General features: G+C 38.5%; 1 protein-coding gene across 4 annotated transcripts in view; it reads right to left on the reverse strand.

Moving 5' to 3' along the window:
* RELN (reelin) overlaps nt 1–15,981 on the reverse strand; it is a 480,031-nt gene that overhangs the window by 51,266 nt on the left and 412,784 nt on the right. For all 4 annotated transcript variants that reach the window (XM_050925235.1, XM_050925228.1, XM_050925256.1 and 1 more), the window contains exons 39-45: nt 15,191–15,362; nt 14,992–15,094; nt 12,137–12,366; nt 7,795–8,015; nt 6,282–6,429; nt 3,126–3,384; nt 222–471 (exon numbers count right to left, since the gene is read on the reverse strand). In XM_050925235.1, coding sequence (XP_050781192.1) covers nt 222–471; nt 3,126–3,384; nt 6,282–6,429; nt 7,795–8,015; nt 12,137–12,366; nt 14,992–15,094; nt 15,191–15,362 — 1,383 coding nt within the window. The remainder of the gene's footprint in view (nt 1–221; nt 472–3,125; nt 3,385–6,281; nt 6,430–7,794; nt 8,016–12,136; nt 12,367–14,991; nt 15,095–15,190; nt 15,363–15,981) is intronic.

Raw genomic sequence — 15,981 nt, forward strand, 5'->3', positions numbered from 1 at the left:
ATTCAGTGCATACAATCACGCACATTCCAAACCTTTTGGGTTGTCTCAGCCTCCAGACACCAACAATAAATGCTGAAATTGCAATTTCCTTACAGAAAACTATTTTCCTTGTTTTTTTCCTGTACTTTAGTATACTAGACAGCTGAAACAGAAAATAAGTAGCAATACTTTCCTATATAAAAGGAAAACAGAAAGTATATGATTTATGAAGAAGACCTCACCATAACAGGAGTCAGTGACAGAGCAGGATGCTGCAAAGTCTATTTGTATGAAAGAGTCCTCATTAACCACAATATCAGTGGTTACAACATAACGGGTGCTAGCTTTCTCGATGAAAACCAGTGCATTCCCAGTAGAACCACAGACTGGCATCTTTGTTCCACCTGGATGGAGAAGCCACTTCCTGCTATCCAATGTGGTAAAATCATCTTCTATTACTGTGTTACCAGAAATATTTCCACCAATAAGAATCTGAAACATGAAAATACGGGTTTGTTTACTTTATGTAAAGAAAATATAAAGTTCAGAAGGTTTTACAGACTCATAGGAATTTCACAGAATCCTAGAGCTGGAACATAAGAACTGCCATATTGGGTCAGACCAAAGGTCCATCTAGCTCAGTATCCTGTCTTCTGACAGTGGACAATGTCAGATGCTTCAGAGAGAATGAACAGAACAGACAATCATTGAGTGAACCATCCCTTTCATCCACTCCCAGATTCTGCCAATCAGAGGCTAGGGACACCTAGGTCAGCGGCTTTCAACGAAGGGTCCGAGACCCCCTTGGGGACTGTGGGTAGGTTTCAGGAGGGCCACCAAGCAGGAGCAGCATTAGACTTGCTGGGGTCCAGGGTAGAAAGCTGAAGCCCCAATGCATGGGGCTGAAGTCCAGGGCCCTGAGCCCTGTCACCTGGGGCTGAAGCCAAAGCCTGAGCAATGTAGCTTTGGTATGGGGACCCAAGCATGTTGGGGGCACTCAGAAAGAAAAAGATTGAGAACTCTGACCTAGAAAATAGGGTTGCATCCCTGACCCTCTGGCTAATAGCCATTAATAGACCTATCTTCCAGGAAATTATCTAATTCTTTTTTGGAACCCAGTTATAGTTTTGGCTTTCACAACATCCCATGGCAAAGAGTTCCACAGGCTGACAGTGTGTTGTGTGAAGAAGTATTTCCTTTTGTTTGTTTTAGACCTGCTCCCTATTAATTTCCATGGGTGACCCCTGATTCTTGTGTTATGGGAAGGAGTAAATAACACTTCTTTATTTATTTTCTCCACACCAGTTATGATTTTATAGACCTCTATCATCTCTCATCCTAGCTGAAAAGTCCCAGTCTTTTTAATCAATTAAAGGTTCCATACCTTTAATCATTTTTTTTGTCCTTCTTTGTACCTTTTCAAATTCTAATATATTTTTTCAGAGATGGTGCAACCAGAACTGCACAAAGTATTCAAGGTATGGGTCTACCATGGATTTGTATAGTGGCATTATGATATTTTCTGTCTTATTATCTATCCATTTCCTAATGGTTCCTAACTTTGCTGCAGCACATTTAGCAGATGTTTTCAGAGAACTATCCACAATGACTCCAAGATCTCTTTCTTGAGCGGTAACAGCTGATTTAGAACCCATTATTTTGTATGTATAGCTGGGATTATGTTTTCCAATGGACATTACTTTGCATTGGTCAACTTTGAATTTCATCTGCCATTTTGTTGCCCAGTCACCTAGTTTTGTGAGATCCCTTTGTAGCTCTTCGCAGTCTGCTTGGACTTAACTAACTTGATAGTCTAGTCCATGCTCTGCTAGTATAGGATTATTCTATATTCCCCAGTGCTTGATTTTATCTGAATTTTCCAAAAAGGGATCAAAATTTACATTGTACAGACAGGTTATGAGAAAAGGGAGTAACTCAAAGGAGTCCATGTTGAAATAGTACCAATGCAAAAGGAGGAGAGGAAAAAAATAAATGCAGACATAGGGCTTGATCTTGTAAACACTTGCACACATGGGTAACTATATTCACATGAATAGTCCACTGAACTACTGACTCATGAAGTAAAATTACTCACATGCATAAGTATCTGCAGGGTCATGCCCACAGCAATTATTTTCTTGTTAACTGTTTAAGTGCAGTACAACTTTATGCATTTTGATTGGAATTCTGACTCTGCTGACGTCATTGGGAGTTTTGTCATTGATTTCAGTAGGGTCAGGATTTCACCGTTGGTTTCCAGTCAACATGAAATTCATTATTTATCTTTTTTTCTGAATTCAGTTCAAAATTGTGTCTTCTGACAATGGTTAAATAATTGTGAGGACCTAGGAATTAAAAGTTGTTCTCTCCTTTAAAGGAAGGAAAGGAAAGAAGTTTTGCAATATTGATATTTGACAAGGCTGAAAATTCAGTACCTGAGAATTTCAGAGATGGTCTGAGCTAACAATTATAAAAAATGTACACAAATATTTTACAATATTGGCCCCAAACAATGCAATAACATCACTGTTAGACATAGAGCCAGAGTCTCCTCCACTTACACTTGTTTTACATGACTGTGACACCAGTGACTTTAGGAGAGTTACTCCAGATTTATACCAATGTTCATGTAAAGAATATTTTTGATAACTACTGTAGAATAATGTATAGAGGGAAACCCCAATCCTGAATACTCCCAAACTTTCAATATGCTCAAAATTGGAAGACAGATCCAGATCTAAGTTTTGCAAGTAGCTCATCTCTTTATGTGCCAAACCAAACTTCTACCTGCACCTCTTGATTTTCTGAGTTTCCCAGGTTAGATCCAGATATGTATTTTCCACATTAAGCCCACCTCTAATCTTCACCTGTTTTTTTTTTTTACAAATTGACATTATCCATATGTCAAAGCCCTATCTAACTCTGATATGGATATCCTCAGCCAACACAAGAGCTGCATATTAGAAACAAATAAGCTCTTACATATTAAGTTTGATCAACAATTTTGCTGTATTTCTGTCTTTTGGAAATATCATCCTAAAGATTTTCTAGGTACAGCTGGTAAAGGAACAGATATAAAACACAATGGAAATATTAAGACTGATGGCAATGTGAGGTAATACTGTAAAGTACAAAAGATTAATTACCTGATCAATTACCCATGGGCTGTAAAAATGCCCATTCTCAGATGGTTGCCACCAGCGGAGACGAGTGGAGCTGGAACGGGCCTTCAAGGGAATTTCCAGAGCAATATATCGGCCTACATTGCTTGAATTGCTGAAGAGGAATTCCTGCAGCAGGCTCCATGTGAGGCCCCCATTGAGTGAATACTGCAAAAGCACAGGTTGGCTTCTGGGGTCTGGAACCCCCTTACCGCATCCCAGTCTCATGAAGAACTGCACAAATCTAACACCAGTAACAATTACTGTAAAACATTTCTTCACAGAAAACTCTGTATAATCAGTTAAGGACTAGAGGGAACTCAGCACTCGTCCAATCAGTTTTGGTTTTTATTGCAGGGGATAATATTTAACAAATATTCTAATTACGGAGACAGTGTCTGTACATACAAAAATATCTGCCAGCTCCTCCATAAAGCAAATGATCACATTTTTTGTTTCTTTTCTAGTATTCTTGGTAGAAGGAAGACTCCACTTTAGGAGAGAATCTAGTGTTTCCTTCTCCACAGGTCATAGAGACTAAAGCAGACAGTAGTGGTGGTGATACATTTGATTTGTGTTTGGAGAGGTGCTAGGTATATGGAGTTAAACAAAGCTATTTATGTATCCTTCAAGCATTTCTGTGCAAAACTGATATTTTTCCAAATATCAGCAAATTTGACCCGGAGTGAAATTTTACCCTTTCAGCCTGTTGGCATGGAGTTTAATGGTCAAAATAGCAGCCCATGGCCCTAGGGAGAGAGCATAATTTTTTTTATGCATTTGCTCTATGACAAAAATTAACCAAGTCTTGTTACTTTGACAAAAACAGAGAAAAACTGGCAGTGAAAACAAAGAATGTATAACTTCCGAGCTGACGAAAAAAGGGATGTTTTTGTACATTTAGTCAGATATGAAAATTTAGTCTAAAAGTCACACTGCTTTAAATATACTGGGGGAAATCCTTGTCCCTTTGAAGTCAAAAGCAAAACTCCCATTGACTTCAATGGGTACAGTATTTCAAACACCTTCTAATGACCTGTATGAAATTTGTATGAAATTAGGGAATCCTTCCTTCTGAGGTACCACAGCGATGTTTGAACAGGTACATCAACTCCATGTAGTACACCAAGAATTGTTGAGGACTGATTCAGTTATGATCCTATAATATTTTATATTAATTAATCCACACCATCATGCTCCATCTCCTACTGTTTTGTTTAGTAGAGTTTCAGGTTTTTGGTACCCACGTAAAATGAGATATATGCACATGAACTTTTTTAGCATATGGAATTTAACTTCTGGAGATAGGATACTGAGCTACATGGATTGTTGATTTAATCTGGCACGGCAATTTCTACAGTTCCTAACTGCTGTGTATGGCAGGCTAGCACAGCCAGAATTACCAGTCTATTTTTTTCAGAGAATCCCTCATGAGAAAGTGCATGGCTTCTAGCATGGTTACTGACCCCACTGCTCCTACATTTACACTCGATATTCCTTTTATAAGATCTATTGGTGATTCCCAATCTCAGAGGGCAAAATTAATGCCTGACTTAAGGGGACACAGAACCTAATGACTTCAGTGGGACTTGGCTCAGTTATATCAGGGATGAATTTGGTCCAGAGCTTAGCAGGAGGCCTATGAAGCTAACCTGGAAATTAATTAACTACAATAATAGTGGAATGCTAGAGAATAGTCATCCAAAATGACTTTGCTGTTTACACTGTTGTTTTATCCACAGAAGAGAAGAAAAGATAGTTATTTGCTGACTTTTCCTACTGCAGACACAAGCAATTAAATATGAGATCCTGTTTTTTCTTTCCATTTTTGTTAGCATGGCATTCATTTATCTTCAGTCTTCGAGAATATTGGGATTTTACATAGAACACCTTGAGGTCAATGTATGCAAATCCAGCTACAGCTTACCACAGAGAAGAGATAAATGACAATGCTTTGAACACAAGAGAGAAGGAAAACACATTGTGGATTAGTCTAATGGAGCATCATACAAGGACTCTTGTATCTTTTGTGAAATAGTGTTGTTAATTTTAGAACAGCCTAGAAAATCAAATTACTGAAAAAGTACTGATGTCTTCGGCTACCAAGCTGTAAAACCCCATTTGTCTTGCTTTGAGGAACCTTGGAATATAAATATAAATGTGATGACACTTTAGTGATGGTTCGTCTACAGAAATGGGTTATTGTTTTTCTGAAAAATGTATAAATTAAGCATTACTGTAGACTAAGAAAATGAGCAATGAAATCATCATTTTAAGCTTTTATGTTAATGAGGACTACAAGCCAAAAAGAATTAACATGCATGTTAAAACATGCTTTACGTAGTGTTAAATAAGTCTTGCATTAGGAGTTTTTTGTTTACTACGGGTCAGTGAACAAATCTGTGCAAAAATACAACATTTCAGAGGTAAAATAGTATTAAGGATAATAGGCTAAGATAATCAATAAGTCAACAGACAATGACTGTTCAATGGTTTGCAAACAATTAGACACAGCTTCATTTTGCATTGGTTTACCGTTTTTTCCCCACTTGCTTAATATTTTAGACATGTCCTGCTATCAGATATGTTCTCTGCAGGCCATAATGACAAGATATTCTCTAAATACATTAACTTTTTTTTAATATAACTGTGATCAGTGTAGCTGGTGACAAGCTTGACTGGAAATTGTCAGTGAATTATTGGAAACAAATGTGTGCCATAAGAAGAAATTAAGCTTCAGAAAATTAAGGAATTATATGATGATGAATACAATGGCTATAAATGGCAACAGATACTCCTACTTCAACAATGATTCATGATGCAACAAAACTGTAAGAGAAGCAGAGTGTCTGATATACAACAAATTTCACGTTATGCATATGAGAAATGAACATATTATTGTTCATATGAATAAACTACACATGATGTTGTTTCAGATCCTGCAGTCCTCATTCTTCGACAATGATTCCTGACTTAAATGGGAATTCCCATTGACTTAAACAGGAGTTTTTCCTGAGTAAGGACTGCAGGATATGCCCTGACATAGTTATACAAATTTGTTTTCACCACAGAAGTATAATATAAAGAATAGTTTAGCTATTCTCTCAATGGAATCTTGAAAGTGTTTTAAAACTGTATTACCTCGCCTGTGACAAATCCAGATCTCGAGTCATCAGCATACGCAAGCCTTCTTCATTAAAGAAGAGGTTGTTTCCTCCGGACAGGATCCCACATTTCCTAGATGGTTTTCCACCACTCACCATCAAGAATCTATCTGACTCTAGCTGACCTGAGAGCACAGAACATATATTTTTAGGATTTACCCTGAAACCCTCCTGGTACAACAGTATTATTTCCAAAAGAAGTAAGCTACATAAATCATTATGTTCAGAGTGAACAAATATTTGTACTAGAACTTTTTGACCCCTAACATGTTTCCTGGAAAACTGCTATGGAACAAAACTTACTAAAATATAAAAACGTAACTCTGAAACTTAAGGTTTTCATCTCCGTTCATTCAAAGGAGATTCTGATTGCTTTCCTATGCTTTTATTTGGATTACATAAAAATACCCAACTATGTAAGGAAACAGCTCAGTGTTATCTCCAAGTTGCAGTTAGCAGTTAGTTCAGTTTGAAATAAATAATTACAAGTATTATGGGAGGAATTTGACTCTAAGACACTATTTTGTCCAAAATTAGTACTTTCAGTTATGTTTGTTTACAGAGTAGCTTATACTTTACTTTTTGTTGTGGGGAGTGAGGGGTTTTGAGGAATGTGACATGAAATTCTTTCTCCTGCTGCTCGATCCACCATGGCTTCTTAGTCTGTGGTATTTGCTCAGCTGCAGCCCTAATTCACCATCATTTGTGTGTCAGAGGAAGCTGGCATAAAAGGGAGACTGGGTGGCAGTGCAGTGACATGGGTGGACATGGAAGTTGTATGGGTAGCAATGGAGGGTTCCAATGTATTGAAAGTGTTGCTTTGTGCCTCACATTTCAGGGGTTGGCGCCTCTCATTTGGAAGTTTTTTGCCTCTCCTATCAATGTCAGGAAGCTGAGAGGTATGGTCTGGTTTTCAAAGGCTGAGGAACTTTGAAATACTTAGGACTTTACTCCAGATTCCCTGTGTGGCAGAACAATCCTCTGCCAGTAGGCAAACTGTTCATCCCATTCTCTATTATTCTACTTATCTGAGAGGATGAACTAAAAGTAAAGTTACTTCTAAACCAGACAAAATATTCATTTATTCACAACTTTCAATGATTTAACTTAAGAGCTATTCCTTGCCAGAAATTCCATGTGCTCATTACTATGATAAAATGAAGTGCTTCTCTAGATGTAGAGTTTTGGAATCATAGAATCATGCATCTGTTCTGGGGCAGAATGTATGCTTTTGTCATCATAGGTCAGTAAATAGAAAAAGGTGTCTAGATAAATACTGTAGTAATCATCAAATGATCATAAATATTGTTTAAGGCTCAAATCCTGATCACTTCACTCATGTGAACAGTCACACTGATGTCATTGGAACTAACATGCATGAGGAAGGTCAGCAGGATTTGGCCATAAGAAGTCTGATCTCTTTAACTATAGGTTCTGTGAAGGATGGTAGCTAAAAATCATTATGCAGAGTTCATATAAAAAAGAGATACCTTCAAAATCGTCCTTGAGAAAGTCTGAATTCATGGTGCTTATTTTACAGGTTGGCCCAGAATACCCTGGATCACAGATACACTTAGTTCCATTGATACAGCTGCCATGCCCATTACACATCTCTTCACATTGTGGGCCAATGTATACATTATCAATGGCCCAAGTCATGGGTTGGGACCCAGCAGGATAAAATCCCTGGTACCATCTGAATCTTACTGATCTGAAACAGGTACACAGTATGTCCACGTCAAACAATAATTAGTTGCAAATGAAATTACAATGTGCTTTTTGCTAGAACTAATATTCTTACTAAGTTTGTCCTAAAAATGGAAAGTTATAGTCACTACCTTCAATATCCAATACATCCTGCTACTCATTCAACACAGATATATTTAGAAAACAGAAGGGCTTGATCCACCAGTTACATTATTTTAAAAACTTAGTTATGGACTTAAATCATCCTTCAGACCACCAATTTTTTGGGGGTGAGGGGCTGGACTTGGATGGTTTTCCTTTGCCTTTAATTTACAGACTTAGGACCAGATTGTACCACCCTTGCTCATGCTGGATGGTATTTTACTTTACAATTAGTCATACTGATTTCAATGAGACTAGTTATGGGATAAGAGCCCTAAATTAGATAGAAAGAAGAAATGATATGACATGTCAACAGACAGTCAACTTTGCTTTATACTATTTAATCCTAAAAAAACAAAACAGAAAAAAAAACAACCCCCCCCCAACATGTTGCAAGATGTTAATTTAAATTGTAAACTCCTTGGGGGTGTGGACCTGTCATTTTTAATTTGTCTTCTAAGTGCTATGCGCCTCTGTGCTGCATATAAATAATAACAGACCAAGGGAAAGGAGGGGTAACAAATTAAACAAGCAGAAAACTGCTCTTCAGAGATCAATTTAAAATCACTCCCTGCCCCTTCCCTCAAAAATGAGAAAACCTTGAAAAGGAGAGAGAAAACAGAAGACATTGATAAAGAAGAAGCATTTAACTATGTTGTGGACTTTCGTTAATATATACCCTTCTAAACTATTTCTAAATTCAGCTGCTGAATCAATTGCATAAACAGTAGCACATGTCTGGTGAACGGGTACTTTGGCTTTTATTTGCCATTGAATAGCAATTTTGGGGAGTGATTCAGAGAATAAGAGATGGCTGGTTGATGGTGAAATTACCAACAACTGATTCATAGAAAGGGCACCAATAATCATTCCTCCTGTAGTCGGTAAAATGAATTGACTTTATTGCCTCCTCAGTTATCTTCTGAGACACAACTACAGTGTCCATGGAGTGTTTTAGAGACTAATTTTTAAAATGAAAATTCCATCCATTGTGCTCAACCCACCAACATGAAAATTCAGAAAGACCAGGAATACTTCTCACTATCAATAAAATGTGACATATGCTTGAAACAGAGGGTGAAATTCTGGCCCCACTGAAGTCAATGGGAGTTTTGCCATTTACTTTGCTGGGGTCCGGATTTCACCCAGAGTATGCAACTGCAACTGGCTATTCTTAGTTTACTGCTAGAGGTGCCCATCTGCTGAGGAAGCACATCAATTTCTGACAGAGGGAGCCTAATGTAAGAAACTAAAAATGTCTTCAAATTGCTTTAACCTCTAGAAAGTGCAGGTGGATGAGAGAATGTCTGTTTTAGAGTAAACAGGTGGGTCAGTCTGGGGGAGCTAGTCGGAACTTTAGGAAGGTATCTGGATGCTGGCAGGTTGGGATTCTGCCTGGATCAAATCCCGTCTCACCTCCTTGGTGACAGAAATTCACAACATGCACTACTCCCCATGAAATGCATTTTCTTGCTGCCGATTTATGACCCAACTATTCAAGGTGAGGTGCATGCCTACTGGCTTGGGAAAGGAACTGACGGGAACCTGGACTGGCCATCAGCCTGGAGGGCAGGAAAATGAGAAAGAGAGACCCAGAAAGAAAGGGGTCAGGTGGGGTCTATTTGGCAGGTTTGTGGGAGGCCAAATGACCTGGGAATGTGTATGTTCAGATCTCTGGTTGGAAGGGAGGGATCAGAGCTTGGGAAAAGAGTCAGGCAAATCTGGGACAGATGAGCTGCTGAGGACTTTTCTGTGCTTCATGTGTTAGTCATAAAAACTGAATGCTCCTGCCTAAAAATTAAACATTTTGTTTAATTACGATACATTAATGTTTTTCAAAATCAATTCTATTATATATTACATAGGATAGGACTCTCCTAATTCCAGTGCCACAATGAGGTCATTTGTTTAATGAGACGGCCATTACCCACAGCAGATCCAGAAATCCAGCCTGCAGTTATACCATTTATTTTCATTCATATACAAGTCACAATTTAATCCATGGTGAGAACTGAGAAGCTCTCCTTTTGGTGAACTGGATTGAGAATAATAGTTGGAGGTTTCTCTGACAAAGGAGACTATACTGTTTTACATTTAAAATAATATGTAATAAAAATCCTATGAACAGAAATTACCTTCCTTTGCTAGATATTTATGACCATTTCATTTGTCCTGAAATAGGAACTACAACAAGTTCTTTGATTAACTGATTGTAAGGCTTAGTTTCACTATACTCTGTATCTTCTGAGGAAATGATCATTTCAAGCTCTATGCAAGAATGCTCTAGGTGAATTACAGCAGACCTCCCTTTGCCGTACAAACCACAGTAGAAGCATTTAGAAAGCCCTGCACCTAAAAAGATGTAGGCCATTTAACACTGACTTTACTATGCAGACTCCTCTTGTCTGTAGCAATGTTCTCAATATAAGTGAGCTTTAAAATAGAACCAGACATGTAGATTAATAGGAAAAGCATCTGCAGGTATACCACAGTATCTGGGCCATAATTCCAGGGACTATCAATTTTTATGCTTCAAGGCATAAAATGATAACTGTCTGGGACCAAAGGGACTCTTCCTTCAAGAGTGTAGTAATGTACAGTTAGTTCTATTATTGAGCATTTACATACTCCTGTGAAGTATCCAAGCATTAGCCATTGTTCAAGACAAAATATGGGACTTATCTGGATGATGGGTGACTGAGGAAGTAAGATCCCTACTCCCAGCATGAGTTATGTGGATTGATGGTTCGTGAACAGGATGCTCCTAGGGGAATTCTGCACCACTGCACAATGCAGAATTTGTGCAGTATTAATGTTCTGAGCAGAATTTCATTCTCCCCTGCTGAATTGGTGCTGCAGAGCTGCTGTCCACAACTAGGGGTCGCAGGACCCAACAGAGCCCATCTCTACAGCTCGCAAATACAGGACACTGCCGGGGCGGGGAGCGGGGAAAGAAGAGGAGTGTGAGGTGGAGGATTCCAGGCAGCTGCGGTTCCCAGCTCATCCTGAAGGAAGGAGGAAGCATGCACTGCAGGAAACTCTGTACAAGCCCAGGACCCAGCATCAGGCTGTTTCTTTTTCATAGAATATCAGAGTTGGAAGGGACCTCAGGAGGGTCATCTAGTCCAACTCCCTGCTCAAAGCAGGACCAATCCCCAACTAAATCATACCAGCCAGGGCTTTGTCAAGCCTGACCTTAAAAACCTCTAAGGAAGGAGATTTCAATTTTCTGGATTCCTGGGCTCTGGAGGGTAGGGGGTGTGGATGCCTGACTGGGGGAGCCCCATGGCTGGTCTCTGGAGGGGAGGAGTGCGTGTGGGTGTCTCAGACCAGAGAGGCAGAGTGTTCCTCCAGGATGTGCCCAGCTGGCCTGTAATATACCCAGACATAGGTGCCCCCAAAAAGCATAACAGAGAAACAGGAGCTGGGTTGTCATAGGGGTTTCTTTAACTCTCTATTCCCGGGGGAAATTTTTTTGTTGTCTGTATTGTTACAGACATACTTGCTGACAGGTATTTTGAAATAAACTACCAAAATAATTGAAACTGGCATGATTATACTGAGTTATTTTGACAAATAAAATATGCAGAATTTTGCAGAATTTTAAAATACTGTTTGCATAATTTTTAATTTTTTTGGCACAGAAGTGAGTAACAGGAGGCTGCACAAGGGTGCTACTTCCCCCATCCCACCTTGCATAAGTGAGCAGAGAAGTGCAGGCAGCAGCTATAGTGGAAGCTTTGCTCCCCGTGCAACATACCAACCACAAGAACTAGAACCAGCACAGTGGCAGAAGTAATCTGTGCCAGATGAAGAGCTGGCACACTTTACTTTACGCTTGGAGAAAAGGGTGAGCTAGGGAAAGAACCGTGACTCAGGGTGAGACATAACATCTCCATTTCCTCTCTAAGATGGTTACTGTTTCAATAAAGCAAATTCAAATACAGAAAAAAGCCTTGCTAGAAGTAGAAACCAGACACTTACCCACACAGGTGCAGTTTTCCAAAGTGGATGACCTCTCTTCTCCAGCCCTGAGCTGTACCAGCATAGTAAGTGCTGCTTGGATGATGCTCAGTGGAGCATAAGGAGCTGAGATAGCTGCTACTACTGTAGCACAGTGGAAGAAGCAGGTGCCAGGTTGCCCCTAGATCTCGTGAGAATTCAAGTTTCACTGGGTCTGCAGATGAGCTATCAGTGGTGCAGCCAATATTGATCTAAAGTAGAAAAATAAAATCATGAAGATTACTCAGGGCCAAAATGTGGCATTTAGCTGCTGACCCACATTTTGTGTGGTGCAGGGCTACATTGCCCTGGGGGAGCTCAAGGAGGGATTGCATTATAGGGAGATATAATCCCTCCTTACGCAGCCCAGCATGCTGGGGCACTTTGCAGGCTGTACAATGTTCTAAGATATTGCAGCCCGCTCTTTCTCTTGATACTCTGTATGCTTGTGTGTGTGTATGGTCCCAACTCCTCAAGGCAGAGATCGCCCTTGTGTGGGGTGTACAAAAGGTGAAAATTTCTTGTGCATTCCCCTACCATCCACCTATCGAAGGGCATGCCACAGTCCAGGCTATCTTAAAAAAATTCAACTGCTACTACTAATAAAAAATTAATTAGATGCATTAAATATTTCTACACGGGCAAATACATGTTTCTGAGTAAGCAAAAGCAAAAACAACAGACTTGCTGTCCCTAGCAGTATGGCTCTAGTAATTTGCAATATCTCTGGCAGTACTTAGTCAGAGAATGCACTAGACACGACAGCAGAGAAATGTGAATTTAAAAAAAATAGAAATGATAATAAAATGAACATAATATGCAAACATTCATTGTTGATTAAATGATCCTAAACCTAACTGTGGTTCTCTTTACTCTCATAGGGAATTATACTATCGGAACAGATTTATACTACAGGAATTATCCCTAAAGGTATTTACTATATCATTCAAGTCTTTCGTTCAGAGTTGGTATTCTCTTTTTTGCTTATATAAAACAGTGGGGCCTAGGAGGAAGTATTCAAAACACCTATGGATAGGGTAGGGTTTGGATCTGAGGCCAAAGCAGAGATGTAATTTGAGTCTCGCAGTGCCAGAATCTCTCATGCTGTTCTTGTAAGATCCTGCTAACATAGTGAACTGTAGAAATTTTATATAATTAGCAGTCCTACTAATACCCTGAAAAAATGTAATGTATAGTTTTGTGAAACATCTGAAAACTTAAGGACTTGTCTATATAGGACACATAGGAAAATTAATCTGAATGAAATAAAGGTGTGACTTTAAAGTGGATTAGTTTAACTGCATTAAACCATTGTGTGGATGCTCTCATTCAGTATTAAAGTGGCTTTAATGTGGTTTCATTTAATTCATTTTTTGAGAGTGAATTTTAATTCAGATTAATCTTCCTAAGTGTCCCTGTATAGACAAACCCTAAAATATATTTTGGCATGCCCATAATGTAAAATAATCTGATTTCCTGCCTTCCATGTGTTTGTACAAAAATATGCTTGCAGTTTAAAATATTTTATGCCATGGTGATAGTTATAAAGACATAATAGACTGGATGGAACCAGGGTAGTTAGTACACTTGTAGGAGGAGGAAGCCTTCAAGAGTAAAATATATTGTGTTGTATTTACCATATCATATGTAAAAACTCACGTTACAGACAAAATACAAAGCACAGATGAAAACCATTTAAATATTTTGTTTCCATTTATGTTTTTAGGGATAGTAGTTTTATTTCTAATGTACTGATCCTTAACTTAAAACAAATTATTTCCAAAAGCCAGTGACATACAGCACTATGTATAAATGTTGAAAACACACCATATAAGATAAAGCTTCCCTTATTGCTCCACAGTGCACATGAGACTTGTCATCCTATTATAACTAGAGAATCCACCCATCTGGAAATTAAGAGAAATGCTTGACCAGATTGAGTTCTTGTACTCTTGAGACACAGACTGAAACTTTACTGCATTATGTATAAAAGCTTCATTTATACTAATGTCCTCAAAAACCTTAGCTGAAGGCATTTAACTTTTTTCATACAATGCCTATATCAGATCCAAAATATGCATGTACGTCTTTTGAGGTTAACACTCAGAAGACGTGCAGTATCTTTGTGAACTCATTTTTTTGTTGTACAGGCTTTCAACCTATTTCTTAAAACAGAAAACAATTTGTGTTCCATATTTTATTAAGTGCTTGCATGACAAATTGAAATGTGCTTTAGTACTCAAACCAATTTAATTTTCTTAGAATACTCTAGGTATCATTTCAGTAACAGCTTATAATCCAAAATGATTTGTTGTTTAATGATGGAATGTGCTAGGACTTAGCTAAATGCTATATACATATTATATTGTATTATATAGCTTCCTGCAGCTCCCATTGGTTAGGAACGGCAAACCGCGGCCACTGGGAGCTGCAGGCAGCTGTGCCTGTGAACGGTCAATGTAAATAAACTTCCTTGCGGCCTGCCAGCAGATTACCCTGATGGGCCGCATGCGGTCCGTGGGCTACAGGTTGCCCACTACTGATTTATACCATTTAGTATAAATATATATGTAGAAGTAGTTAAAAGAATTGCAAGAAAACAGAGAAAAATTGGAGAGAGAAATTTTCCATAACTGTCTGATAAAAGCCTGCTAGCCACATCCACAAAAAGAATGGCTAGCAGCTGTTAAACCATATAAAACAGTTTACAATTATGGGAAATTATACAGATCTCTATATTTGGGCAAACACCAGAGAGGAAACAAAATACCAAAATCAAGAAAGATTAAAACTCCCCATGTAAGAAAACAGAAAGGTAACATTTTAGGGATAAGTACCTCAAATTGGATTATGGTGTTCTCATTCACATTCAATTCCCTCGTTGTAATGGAATGTTCTCCAACTTCATTTGAAACAAACACCATAGCAGAATCTTCCTCCCTACCACAAAAAGCAAAGAGGTATTTTAGGTCTAATTTATTTGATGGCTATTTATTTCCAATTTATTGCTGAGAGGTGGATTCTTTTAATACGTACGGGGCTCCCTTTGATGAATACGGACAATAAAGCCCAATATTACCACCAGGGTAGAAAAGCCAGTTATCCTCTTTAGGTCCAAAGTCAAATGTATCCAGAAGTATAACAGAATTCTTTAGGTTGTTTCCATTAATAATGAAGTTATCTATAATCCAGATTTCTTCTTTCTTGCCTAAGAAGAAAGGGAGAATGTATTGTGTTAACTCTTACAGAAGAGAGTGAGAACAAATAACAACGGGTTAGAGTGCAAAAGTCTCACTGCATTGGTGAACAGCTGCTTTCATGAGTAGTCTGTCCCACTGACTTCTCTGGGCCATATTCATGATAAAGTACTCATCAGGCTGCATCAGGGCACCACGATCTGGCCCTATCTGCCCCTAAGCATAGAGCATTCTTCCAAAATAAGAAACCTGCACAAAAGTAATGACCAACTGAAGTGTGAAAAACAGTTTTGCAAGTATCTTTCAGTAAAGTCATATTTACTTTGCAAACTAAGCTATAATAAAAAATGCATTGAGCTAATTGTCCAAAAAGTCAAAACTGATGATTAAACGGTATACTTTGTGGATGAGTCACAAGTGACTTGAACTGAATAATCTCCCTGGGCCAACTAAGTCCTAGTGGGATAAACACATATTTGAGAGAAAGAAAACTTTGGTGGCAGTCTCCAGACTCCCAAATAAGTGGTGGAACTCAGATATGTCACAAAGGTTATGATTAAGGCTATGATTTAGTCACAGGTATTTTCAGTAAAAGTCATGGATAGGTCACAGGCAATAAACAAAAAGTCA

The sequence above is a fragment of the Gopherus flavomarginatus genome, chromosome 1 (assembly GCF_025201925.1).
Source record: "Gopherus flavomarginatus isolate rGopFla2 chromosome 1, rGopFla2.mat.asm, whole genome shotgun sequence".
NCBI lineage: Eukaryota > Metazoa > Chordata > Testudines > Testudinidae > Gopherus > Gopherus flavomarginatus.